General features: G+C 44.4%; 1 protein-coding gene across 5 annotated transcripts in view; it reads left to right on the top strand.

Annotated features, from left to right (window-relative positions):
- Window positions 1-12,446, top strand: part of ABCA1 (ATP binding cassette subfamily A member 1) — a 136,390-nt gene that overhangs the window by 68,485 nt on the left and 55,459 nt on the right. For all 5 annotated transcript variants that reach the window (XR_003964313.2, XM_030294117.1, XM_030294114.1 and 2 more), the window contains exons 8-11: window positions 1,525-1,617; window positions 6,015-6,255; window positions 8,003-8,142; window positions 8,475-8,591. Coding sequence is in view for 4 of the 5 variants with exons in the window: in XM_030294117.1 (XP_030149977.1) it covers window positions 1,525-1,617; window positions 6,015-6,255; window positions 8,003-8,142; window positions 8,475-8,591 (591 nt within the window). In the remaining variant the exon portion in view is untranslated. The remainder of the gene's footprint in view (window positions 1-1,524; window positions 1,618-6,014; window positions 6,256-8,002; window positions 8,143-8,474; window positions 8,592-12,446) is intronic.

Genomic DNA, 12,446 nt, shown 5'->3' with positions numbered 1-12,446 from the left:
ACGTGATCTGTGAGTTGCGTCAAAGAGACCTACTTGAGTATAGTGGTGAAGGGCCCATCCGAGGACTGGGAGTCGGGGAAAGCGGACCCTGGTGACCAAGCCATTCTAGGGGAGCTCATGACTCGGGCTGGACAAATTCTTTCCTAGAACCCTTAGACAGATTTTATCAGAAACACACATTCAGGATTATGCTTGGACATGATGATCGTCATGATTATACGAACTTAATCTTCTGTATTTGGAGTTCTTCTTTTTTTTTTTTTTTAATCTTTTTTAAACGTTTTAATTTACTTTTGAGGCAGAGAGAGACAGAGCATGAGCAGGGGAGGGGCAGAGAGAGAGGGAGACACAGAATCCGAAGCAGTCTCCAGGGTCTGAAATGTCAGCACAAAGCCTGATGTGGGACTCAAACTCAAGGACCGTGAGATCATGACCTGAGCCAAAGTCGGATGCTTAACCGACTGAGCCACCCACGCACCCCTGTATTTAGAGTTCTTTTTAGAGGAAACCCTTCCCCCGGCTGCTGTTTCTGAGATCATGATGAACTCCATCTACTTCGGGCTATTTTCCTTGCAGTGTGCGTTATGATTTCACAACATGCCCCTGTAGAAGACAAATAGCAAAAAAGCCCAGCCTCCTCTAGATTAAAGAGGTGTCTGATATTAAAGAAAATGGTGCCTATAGACGCACCAAGGAAAGATGGATTTTCCCTGAAGACTTTTGTTTTTCTACTTAACAAATAAAAATGATGAAACTGGCCCTATATCCTTTTCTTTTTGGAAGCCTAAAAACCCAGAACCTAAATTTTAGGCTCCTCAGCTATTGGAATTCTGGCCTCGGAGTCTGTGCATCACTGTTCTTTCTTCTTTAGCTTAGGCTTGCTGCCCTAACTTACCTTTTCCTTGGGCCCAATTAATTATTTTCTTACATTTGTTGTGAAGCTAGGTGGGCTATAACAGCAATGAAATATACACAGGAGTAAATACAGAGATCTGGCTAAAAGTAGGCATAAAAATAAGCATTCTGTATTAAATTTCCAGTGTTACAAATAGTGCTGACTTGAGCAGAATGGGAGAATTTCTCCTTTCCATGCTTTTGCCAGCTTTCAACTTCAGTTTCTTCCTTTCTTGTGAGCCATTACAAACTTATTTCTTGAAGTCATTCTTCTGTTGTTCATCTTGCAGATTTGGGAATTTATGGTCAAAGTTGAATTGGACAGACACACACACACACACACACACACACACATCCCCAGCATGAGATATTTTTATCGATTGCATATCAACTAGTTTTAAATATATATTTCTACACTACTTAAAAGCATTCATCAAAGCATTAGTAATTCTTATCTGAAATAACTTGCAAACCTGCAGTTAGAATAATTTTAGTGTCTTTACTTTGGTTAGGAGCAGGTTTCTTGTGTTTTAAACTCAAGATGGTGAATGGTTTTAATTAACTTTATTTTCAATAGACATTTCAGGTTTACATTTGAACCTAGAAACAAAGTATTTTTTCTCATTGCAGACAGAACTAAACTATACATCTCCTGTCCTGAGCAAGGAACTGACTAAGGCCACAAAAACTTTGCTGGATAGTCTTGGGACTCTGGCCCAAGAGGTAAGTTGTGTCTTTCTAACACCAGGAGGCAGACCATCCACTATGGCTCTTTTCCACCCCGAGTTTGGCATAGAGGGTCCTTTTGATTTGAGTATCATGTGAAACATAAAAACAATTTTAGAAGCATCGGTGATCTTAAAAATTAACTGGTTTGAGCTCCTTACTTTAGAGATGAAGAAACCAAGATGCAGAGATGTTTCAGAGCTAATTAGTTTGTGGCTAAAGGCCCGATACCTGGTCTAGAACTTTCTCTCATTGTTATTCTCTGCCCCTAGTTAATGACTCCTTGGTAAAGAGGATTATTCCCGTCATCATCCATGCGCTGCATTTGTCTTACCAAATGTTTCTCCGTATTTCTTTTCCAATAGTGAGGCCAGTCATTTTATGAACTATGTACCCCTCATTCAGACCTTTCCCTGTAAACACCTGGCCTCTAGATTCACCTTTGGGAATGTTCTTCCTTGACGAACATTAAGTTGAGTTTGCCTTTCGGGTCCACATATTGCCTGACCAATGTGTTAGACCAATCTTCTATTCACAAGATCAGGAGGCCTTGAGGTACTTGTAAAATCACTTACCCTTCCCTCTGCCTGCCAGCCGGTGTGTGCTTCACCTTAGTGACACCCAACCTTCTTTCAGATTAGACTTGGAGAGGAGGAGCGGGAGCCCAGTGTGTAAGGAGCTGAGCTGAGGGGTGGCGGTCAGAAGCAATCAGGCCTGAATGTCCAGGACATCAGACAGGAATAACCTTCTCAAACTTGGTCCAGCCTTATTTTGAGTTGCTTCTCTAAATCGTTTTTTGGTATTTGTTAAATTTTTTTTGAGTACCAAAATTTAGTTTCCTGAGAATAAAAGTATTGTATGTTCATTGTGGAGAATGCAGGATGTTTGGAAAAACAGAGATCAAACACGTGTCGACAGTTTGGCATATTGCTTTTAGTTCAGTTTTCTTTTTTCTTTGAATTCTGCTCATGGGTGTCTGACTGAAGAGCCTTGCATTTTGGGCCCCTTTCAGGAGAAGTCCTTTCCAGACTGCCATTTGTTCTTTTGGTTGTGAATGCTGGTGACCTTTCTGTGGGTGGAGAATCTGGGTCACCTGGTGTTCTTCCAGGAGGCAGAAAGAAAAACAGGAACTGACCTGTAAATCCATAGCCATTTCTCTACGGTCCTGTTGCAGACACTAACCTACACTGTACTACTTCCCTCCCGGCCTTCGAGCAAGCAGAGCAGAGACTATGACGTGGGAGGCTGTCTCTAAATTTTACCTTGGGTACAGTGTTTTCTCTTATATCCCAGGTCTGCCTTTTGTCTTGGGTAAGAAAACTAGTGGAAATCGTGATGTTCCCATTGCTGATGAGGCAGAAACTCTCCACCTGAGCAATATATTATTTTTCTTGTCAGCTGCCTCCTTGTGCCCTGCTTGCTCCCTGGTCCAGGTCAAGCAAGGGCCACCCACCCCTCTCAGTGGCAACACCCTCAAGTCCCTGTGATCATGGATTACTTACTGTCTAACTTGATATTTCCCTGGGACAAATGGGAGAGAATAAGTAAATAAATGCACGTGTGTATCTGTTCAGTGTTTGGAAGGGAAGTTGGATGTTTTGACCAAAGCACAACCCTTGAAAGGAAAAGGAAAAGGGAGGTAACAATTTCTGAGGACCTCCCCTGATTCCTACAGTTTCACCCAATTTCCCTGTATCATCTGCATGACAAATAGATCTTACTGTGCCCATTTTACAGATGGCACTGAGGCTCAGGAAAGTTGGACAACTTGCCCAGTCACTTGGTTAGTTAATTGGCAAAAACTGGGATTTGAACTCAGGACTGTTAGACTACAAATTGCACATTCTTGCTGCTATAGCCTGTTTTTTGTGTGATGAGCTCTGATGGAAACTGGACTAGACTAGAAAGGATATCCTTCAAAGAAGGAAATCTGCAACAATAGGGCTGGCAATTCGGTAGAAATGGGGACTTTAGGAACTGGATGAGTGAGACCGGGCATGAGCTCCACATCTGAGTGACAGGGAAGGTGTGTCTGACAAGATTGGAAAGGCAGGGCAGGGAACCGCATCCCAGTTACCTACCAGGTGCCTGACACTGCTCGATGTCAGGGTCTCAGCAGTGAGCACACTGGCTTTCCTGTTCTCATGAAGCTTGCATGGTGGAAGATAGAAATAAACAGGAAGCATATGATGTGACAGCAGGCGTACTGCAATGAAGAAAAATAAAGCAGGGTCAGAAAGATAGAGGGTGATGAGGTGTTGTTTTAAAGGTGGGGGTCATTAGAGAAGTCCTCTCTGATGAGGTGACACTTGAATGTGAAGAAGTGACCATATGTTGTCCACTCCAAGCAGGAGGGGCCACAGATAACAAACATGTTGATGAAAGGACCTGATTAAGGAATGTATTTAAAGACCCAGGAGGGAGTATGGTGTGGCCAGGACAGAATGAGCAGGTGAGAAGGTGCTCAGAGCTGCGGTCAGAGAAGGAGTGGTGAGCACCTTGCAGGACTGGTAAGGCTGCATTTATGCCAAGCGAGATGAGAAGCTAGTGGAGGGTTTGGAGCAGAGGGTACATGACATGTCTTGGAGTATGAGACTGTTGACATTCTGGCTGTTCTATTGAGAAGAGACTAGGCAGGGGTCAAGGAAAAAGGGGCCATTGCAGTGTCTTGAGAAAGCGATCAGACAGCCACTGATTGACTCCACAGGTGATTATCTAACACCATCTTTTGTGGGCTGGAGGATGAATGGCCACCCTTCTCTGTGAGGAGGAGTGCTTCACAGAGGAAGTGTGGAGCCTGAGCTGAGGTGTAGAAGAATGAGTAGGAGTTTCCCCAAGACAGGTGCCCGGAAGAGCCACCAGTTTGGAATAACAGTCATTCTGGTGCCTCTGTCCAAAGATGTGCTGGTTTTATATGGGAAGAAATTTGTTCTTTCTGTTGGGGTATGGTGGACTGGTGGTAGTGAGGCAGCCTGTGAAAAGAGATGTGAGTGGTTTTTACTTTAATTAAAAAATCTCCGGTGCTGTTCACCTCCCAACAAAAGGAGGTCTGGCTACCTCTGTCTTCCGGTTGATAGACCTCATCCGGGTTATGAAAAGATAAAGTAAGGAAAAGCTGGCCACCTAATTGTGTTCTTGTGGTATATGTCACACGCTCCCTCTTTGGAGGGAGAAATGTTTGTGACCTCTGACCTACTCCTAGAAGTGCCTGATTTCCCTCTGGAGGCAGAAGGCAAAGTCAGGATCTACAGCATCGAGGACCATGTTCCGCAGAAGAACCAGGAGGCTCTGTGTGGTACAAAACTGGGCCCATGGTATTGGAAGCTAGGCCTTCCACAGGCTGTGGGTGGGGCCCCTCAGCCTCTCCCCTCTGCCCTTTATGGCTCGGTCTTCTGGGTGCTGAGAACTTGTGACATTTCAAGGAAGATTTATTATGGATTTATTGTGAAATGTGTAGAAATGCAAAGTGCTTGATAAATATTTAATGATAAGAACAATTGGGCCGAGAACTTTACAAGGTGCTGGAGAACATTTGTATAAGAGACAAAGTGCTTGGGGTGTAAGTAACAGATGTTGTCCCTGGCTGCTGGGGCATCTGACTCCTCCCGTGCAGGGGCATTTCTTTGCAGGGCCTTCTCTTCTATTTCATGCAATTTACTCCTTACCACACTCTGTTTAGCTTCATCTTGGTGAGAGGTTGGGCCCTCAGAGAAATGACTTTTCTAAGGCTGTAAGCTAATGAGACAGGGAGCTGGGATTCAGCCTTGGGTCTCCCACCTTATATTTGTTGTGTTCCCCGACACTTAACTGAGACCAGGATGGGGGATTTGACACATAGTACCTTTTCTGTCAAGGGGCAGAGGCCTCCTCTCTTTCCACAGGGAAGTTTAAGGTGTTTTAGAAATGAGTCCGTGCTGGAGGGCGTGAGCAGTTCCCGATGGATGTATTTAAACACAGGGCTATTCAGGATAAGTATTCTCTTCTACAAACCAGAAGATAATCCAGAGGAAATAAAGCCCATCACCAGGGGTTTCACTGACTTCTAGCTTGTGCTTCTCTATCTTTAATTTGCATACCAGTCACCTGGGCATCTTGTGAAAATGCAGATTTGAATTGTAGTCGGATGGATCTAGATGTGCATTTCAGACAACCTCTCAGATAACTTTGCTGCTGGTCCCCGGACCACCGGTGGAGTTGCAAGATTCTGGCAATCCCATCACAAGACTAAGAGGTCAGGACTGAGATGTTCTGAGATGTGGCTTTGGAGAGGTCAAGAAAATAAGATGTTTCTTTCTCTCTGTTCCCCCAACCCTTGCTACGCCCTTTTCCCTCCCACTTGCCTCCCCCATCCCACCTTCTTCCCTCCCACTTCCCTCCCCCATCCCTGGCACCAGCTGTTCAGCATGAGCAGCTGGAGTGACATGCGGCAGGAGGTGATGTTCCTGACCAGTGTGAACAGCTCCAGCTCCTCCACCCAGATCTACCAGGCTGTGTCCCGCATTGTGTGTGGCCATCCAGAGGGTGGGGGCCTGAAGATCAAGTCCCTCAACTGGTACGAGGACAACAACTACAAAGCCCTCTTTGGAGGCAATGGCACTGAGGAAGATGCTGGCACCTTTTATGACAATTCTACAAGTGAGTGTCTGTGCAGATGGCAGTCCTGGCCCCAGCCCCCACTTAGTTTAGATTCAATCCTGTGTCCCTCCTTCCTCGTGCTTACCCTTATCCTCTGACCCAGTGCTGGATGTTTAGGAGTCTGTTTGCCCACCAGACGGAGCTCCTAGAGGAGTCTTTTCCTTCTCAGTTGACTGTCCTCACTTCTTTGAATGGGGCCTGGCACATCTCAGGTACATAGTGTGTTTATCAAATGCATGAGAGATTGAAAGCCAACCTCCCCAGTTTCCTGGGGGATGGAGGAAGGGAGTTCCCAGAGAAGTCAAGGGTCTTCTTTTTCTTTCCCCTCCCTTTCACAGGCATGCTTTGTAATAAAAACTTTAAAATAACAGAATAACAGCCATAAGAGCTAACATTTAGGAAATATTTCCTATGTACTGGGCATTCTATTGAAATTATCTCATTTAACCCTTACAGTAACCCTGCAAGGAACATTGTGTAACCCCATGTTTTATAGGCTCAGAGAGGTTAAGTGACTCAGTCAAAGCCACACCATAGCTAATCCACAAGAGCCCATGTTAAGCCCAGATCTGCCTGGACCCGTGCTTTTTTCTGGTAGACCACATGGCCTCTGAAAAAGCTGTTAATGGTGGTGTGTGTGTACCATCAACCTCAGGCATTTGGTCTGCTCTTTGTTTTTGCTTCTTAGCTGCACGGTGGTGTTAAAGAACCTTGTAACTCCATGTCTCTTTCTCGCACTTGGGCAGTTTTGTGATGATGTGTGTTCTGTGCCTGGTGGCAGCATGGAACCAGTGTTACAGTTTTAGACAGTGACATCCTTTTCCTTGAAAACATGATGCAAGTGAGCTTTTCTCCACTTCCAGCCACAGGTGTTTCTTTCAGACACTGAGCGAGGCAGCTTTTTGTGCATTACTGTAACACAAGAACTTTTTATTCTTCTCTGGAGCAAAGCACTCTAGACATCGCCAGTTGCTTTGCAAGCCTAATGGGATGGCATTATAGGCAATTTTTCTGAAATGCCATCCGCTCCACTCCCTCACTTGCAAGTCAACCCAAGGGAACTTCCATTTGCAAAGCAGATAGAAGTGTGAGAAAATCCTTTTTTTTTTTTTCTTTTTAAATTACATCCTCTTTGCAGCATGTAGAGGATACTTGGTACCTAAAAGAACTCAGAATGAAATTAAAAAAAAAAAAATCAAGAATCCTTCTGGATAATCAAGCCCTGCTGTCTATTATAACTTTGGATTTTCCAGTTAGAGGTTTTTATTACATTTATTACATATACTTGTGATGGGACCTATTAAAGGGAAATGTCTTATTTTTGCTTGAAAACTAAAATCTAAATCCAGCTCTCTGTTTTCAATGAAAACAAATTGACAAGGGCTAGCGTAAGAGTATGCATCTAGAGTTATGCAGGTGTGTGCATTGTGAAAACCTGTTTCTAGATCATCTCGGTTGTGAGTTATCCACCATCAGTGTTATAATAGACTCTGATTATTTGTAAGTATTGTCATAGGAGCTCTACAGATAACAACGGTTAATGCTCCCCACATCTCTGCCAAGTACATCATAACTTTATTTTTACAGAGGAGCAAACTGAGGCTCAGGCAAGTGAAGTTATTTGTTACATAGCTATTAAGTGGTGGAGCAGAGATTTGAACCCAGGACTGTCTGGCTAGCTCCAAAGCCCTTGTTCCTATAAGTATATGACCATACATATGCATATCTGCCTTTGTCTTCTCCATAGCCCCTTATTGCAATGATTTGATGAAGAATCTGGAGTCCAGTCCTCTTTCCCGCATCATATGGAAAGCTCTAAAGCCTCTGCTTATTGGGAAGATCCTATATACACCTGACACTCCAGCCACAAGGCAGGTGATGGCTGAGGTAAGCTGCCCAGGCCCAGAAGTCCCTCTCCAGAATCCTCCTAGAATTTATGGGCAAAAAAGTGAAGGTGGCTTCAAATGGATTATATCGAGGAAACTCGGGGCTATTCTGGGGTTTCCAAAGAGTGAGAACCCCAAGTGTGACCCAGGCCAGAGCTGACTATGGAGGGCCAGCTCTCCAACCTTGGGTATTTGAATCATAGCTGCAGGCAGATTCTTCTTGGGTGTGGGAAAGACTGGAAATAGTGATGGAGCATCTTGTCAGAGGGCAGCTGCGTATCTCATGGTTCTGCCTCTCCTTTTCTGTTGCCCCTACTTGCTACGTGGCTCCAGGTGAATAAGACCTTTCAGGAACTGGCTGTGTTTCATGATTTGGAAGGCATGTGGGAAGAGCTCAGCCCTAAGATCTGGGCCTTCATGGAGAGTAACCCAGAAATGGACCTTGTTCGGGTGAGTATCCCTCTGGTTCCTGTGTGCCTGCTTGATGCTAGAGAGGTGAGTTTCTGGTCACTTTCCTAGAGGTGACTGAGATGAGAATTCTTATTTTTAACCAGTATAGAGGTATTAAGCATAGCCCAAGCTGCAGGTGATGATGCACAGATAACACTGTCGTATGCATATCAGCATCAATGTGCCCGGTGGTCAAAAATCAGTTTTCCAAGAAGCTGAGCGAGGGTTGGTATTGGTGATTGTAGGACCTTGAGTTTTTCATTTCTTCTAAAGCTAACCATGGCATCTTACTTAGCTTTCCTATATCTTGGTGTAGGTCTTGACAGAGGTGTGGGGGCAAAGCCTGGTCTGACCTCTAGACTGGGCTGAGATGCTCGCTCCCAAGGTGTTGTGTGAGTGCAGAACAGGGTTAAGGTGTGGAGGGGAATTGCACTTAGTGCTTCCGAGCCACTTGAAAGGGATAAGTACTCTAGAGACAATTGGATTCAAAAGCAGAGGAGTCTGAGCAAGAGCAGAATGTTTCCTTTGTTTGAGCCTGAGTGCCGCTTAATCACATCATCCCTGTCTTGGGCTGAGTCAGAGAATCATTAGACTATTTCCTATCTCCACCATGAGGGAGGCCTCTTTTTTTTTGTTTCTACTGCCATTAAGAAGCAGGAATGGATTTTACCAGGTTTCTTATCTTGACACCTCATTGATCAGAGGGGCAGCTGAGTTTTAGAGGTGGTACCTACCTGAAAGGTACTCTCCCTTGATGCCCTGGGTGGGGGGACAATACCCAGGCTGCCTTCCAGCGATGGGAAAGCTGGAGTCATCTTTGTTGCTCTAGTGTTGTTACATATTCAGAATTCTTAAATTGGGGCCTTTAAAAACTAAGGGACCGGGACGCCTGGGTGGCTCAGTCGGTTAAGCATCCGACTTCAGCTCAAGTCATGATCTCACAATCCATGAGTTTGAGCCCCGCGTTGGGCTCTGTGCTGACAGCTGGGAGCCTGGAGCCTGCTTCAGATTCTGTGTCTCCCTTTCTCTGACCCTCCCCCATTCATGTTCTCTCTCTGTCTCAAAAATAAATAAACATTTAAAAAAAAAAAAAAAAACTAAGGGACTTGGGTGAGAAAAAAAAAGAATAATTTGTATGGATCTATGGATTATTGCTGACTCACAGTAACAACTCCTGCTCTTCAAGGATGGATCTCTGTTGGGCTCCAGTCTCTGCTGTAAAAGGGATTACATGATCCAGCCACTCACAGCACCATAGACATAGATGTGGTCTCTCACCTCTTCTTCCTGGTCCTGTCCTTTGAATCCACATTTTTATTTGTTGGATGTCTTTTCTTCTGCGTCTCAGAAGATTATGAGGGGCCCTGTTGAAGGGACTCCATGAGTTTTAGTCTGTGGGCAGATGGATGCTTCCCCACTCGATTGATGGATTGATTTAAACGTTTTTTTTTTTTTTTTAAGATTTTATTTTATTTTTTTAAGTAATCTCTATGCATAGTGTGGAGCTTGAACTCACCACCCAATGATGAAGAATCATGTGTTCTACTGACTGAGCCAGCCTGGCATCCCTGATTTTAAAAGTTTTTCATATAAGTATAATATATATTATTAGATGGAGAGTTTGGCATGGATGTTTCAGCAACTCACAGACTCCCAGTTGTGAGAAGACAAAATACTTGTAAACATGGCCATGGCATTCGTCAGGGGTTCTGCTGGGAGAACACAGGATGTACAATAGGAAATGTAGGAACTGTGGATGGGGAGAAGGTCGTGGCGTGTGAATTGGAAGACCTTGTGTGTAAATCCAAGAACTTTTACTTTAAGCTCTGAGGGACTGTGGACAGGTTTTAAGCAGGAGAGACGTAGATACATTAATCTGATGTGATAGGTGGATTGAAGTGTGGAAAGGTGGAAGGCAGAGACCAGAGTGGAGACCATCTAAGTGGGTGGCCAAGGCATGAGCAGGAGGTGAAGCCTGATAGCTGCTTGATTGTGGAGGGGGAAAGATTTCTAGCTGGTGGATGGTGGGTATGTCCAATATACCACTGGGTACTGAGGCCCGGAGTGTAGAGAGGTGGTTAAGCCGCCAACTGAGGGACTCCTCAGCCTGTGGGTGGAAGTTGAAGGAGCCTCCTCATCTCCTTTCTTCTCTCTCTTAAGGAGTGTGTGTCTGACTCCACAAACTTGGGCTGCTCAGTCCTCTGTACCCTCCTCATGTCTGGTATGTGAGGTGGTGCCTGAGGCTTCTGCTTCTTTTGGAGTAGCTCTTGTCTGTCTGTTTTCAGCTTTATTGAAGGATAATTGACAAATAAAAATCATATATATTTAGGCTCTACAGTGTGTTTTGATATAGTAGATGTTGCAAAATGATCCTCACAATCAAGCTAATTAATGTATCCTCACCTCACAAAGTAACCACATAGCACATTTCATATACAGTACAGTGTTGTTAACCGCCGTCATCCTGCTGTGCACCAGATCTCCAGAACTTACTCATATTGCATAACTGAAACTTTGTACCCTTTGACCTACCCATTTCCTTCTAAGTGTCTTGTCTTCTCAGAACTGGGAGTCTGTGAGTTGCTGAAACATCCATGCCAAACTCTCCATCTAATAATATATATTATACTTACATTAAAAACTTTTTTTTTTAATGTTTTTATTTATTTTTGAGACAGAGAGAGACCGAGCATGAGCAGGGGAGGGGCAGAGAGAGAGGGAGACACAGAATCGGAAGCAGGCTCCAGGCTCTGAGCCGTCAGCCCAGAGCCCGACGCGGGGCTCGAACTCACGGACCGTGAGATCATGACCTGAGCTGAAGTCAGACGCTTAACTGACTGAGCCACCCAGGCGCCCCCATTAAAAACTTTTTAAATCAGCCCCTGGCAACCACCATTCTACTTTGTGGTAGCTCTTATCTTTCCACTGTTTCCAGCTCTGTCTACATGCACTGTATCACCTCCCATGCCTCCCCCTCCCCGACCCCAGATCTGGAGGCAGGCACTTCTGTTTTGAGTCATAGACGCACTGACACTAAATTGTTCTCCTTTCTGAGCTGCTCTTTGCCTCCTTCATCTCAAGGCCCTGCTTCCTCCCTGGCTACCGCCCCTAAGGGTGATCTTTGGTTTCTGGGTCCTCTCAAATACCCTAGAATGGCCATGTGATCAGTGCTCTCACTGGGCATATCTTTCTGGTCTTGCCTCCTGAACCATGTGCTCAGAAGCCACACAGGGCAGGGCAGGCCTCACCCCAAATGCCATGTGTCTTTATTCTGCTCTTACTTGTTCAAGTCTCCGAATAAAGTCATGCAGAATTTGTAATGCATACCCCTGTGAACTGTGAGGTAAAAACCTGTATCTATTATGTTAACAAAAATACTTACATATCTTACTGATGACAGTATAAATTTTAATTCCCTATAGGAAAGCAATTTGGAATGAAAACTGGAAGAACCATAAAAAAAGTACAGGATAGCACTCCATTCCATACACCCTCAGGGATGTATCCTGTGGAAATAATTTTAAAGAAAGAAGTCACTGTATGAGAGGAAGTGTTATTGCTATAATAATTGTTATTGTGAGAAATTAGAAATAGGCTAAATTCTTAGCAGTATGGGAATAGTTAATGAAATTATAGGATATATACTCCATAAAACCGTTAAGTTCCCATTAAAATAATAAATATGAAGCCACATGGGGGGAAAACTTAAACTGTTAGTGAAAGTAAGAGTGACTTAAAAAGTAGCAGTGTTTGGCTCCTTAGAGATTCCATTTCAGTGGATCCAGAGTTTCATCTTCCCTCACAAAGCTGTGACAGTAGTTGTACCCACTTCTCCTTTTCCGTGAGCTGAGTTTG

The sequence above is a fragment of the Lynx canadensis genome, chromosome D4 (assembly GCF_007474595.2).
Source record: "Lynx canadensis isolate LIC74 chromosome D4, mLynCan4.pri.v2, whole genome shotgun sequence".
NCBI classification, from domain to species: domain Eukaryota; kingdom Metazoa; phylum Chordata; class Mammalia; order Carnivora; family Felidae; genus Lynx; species Lynx canadensis.
The sequence above is the reverse complement of the archived record's forward strand: the minus strand, read 5'-3'. Positions and strand labels throughout refer to the sequence as shown.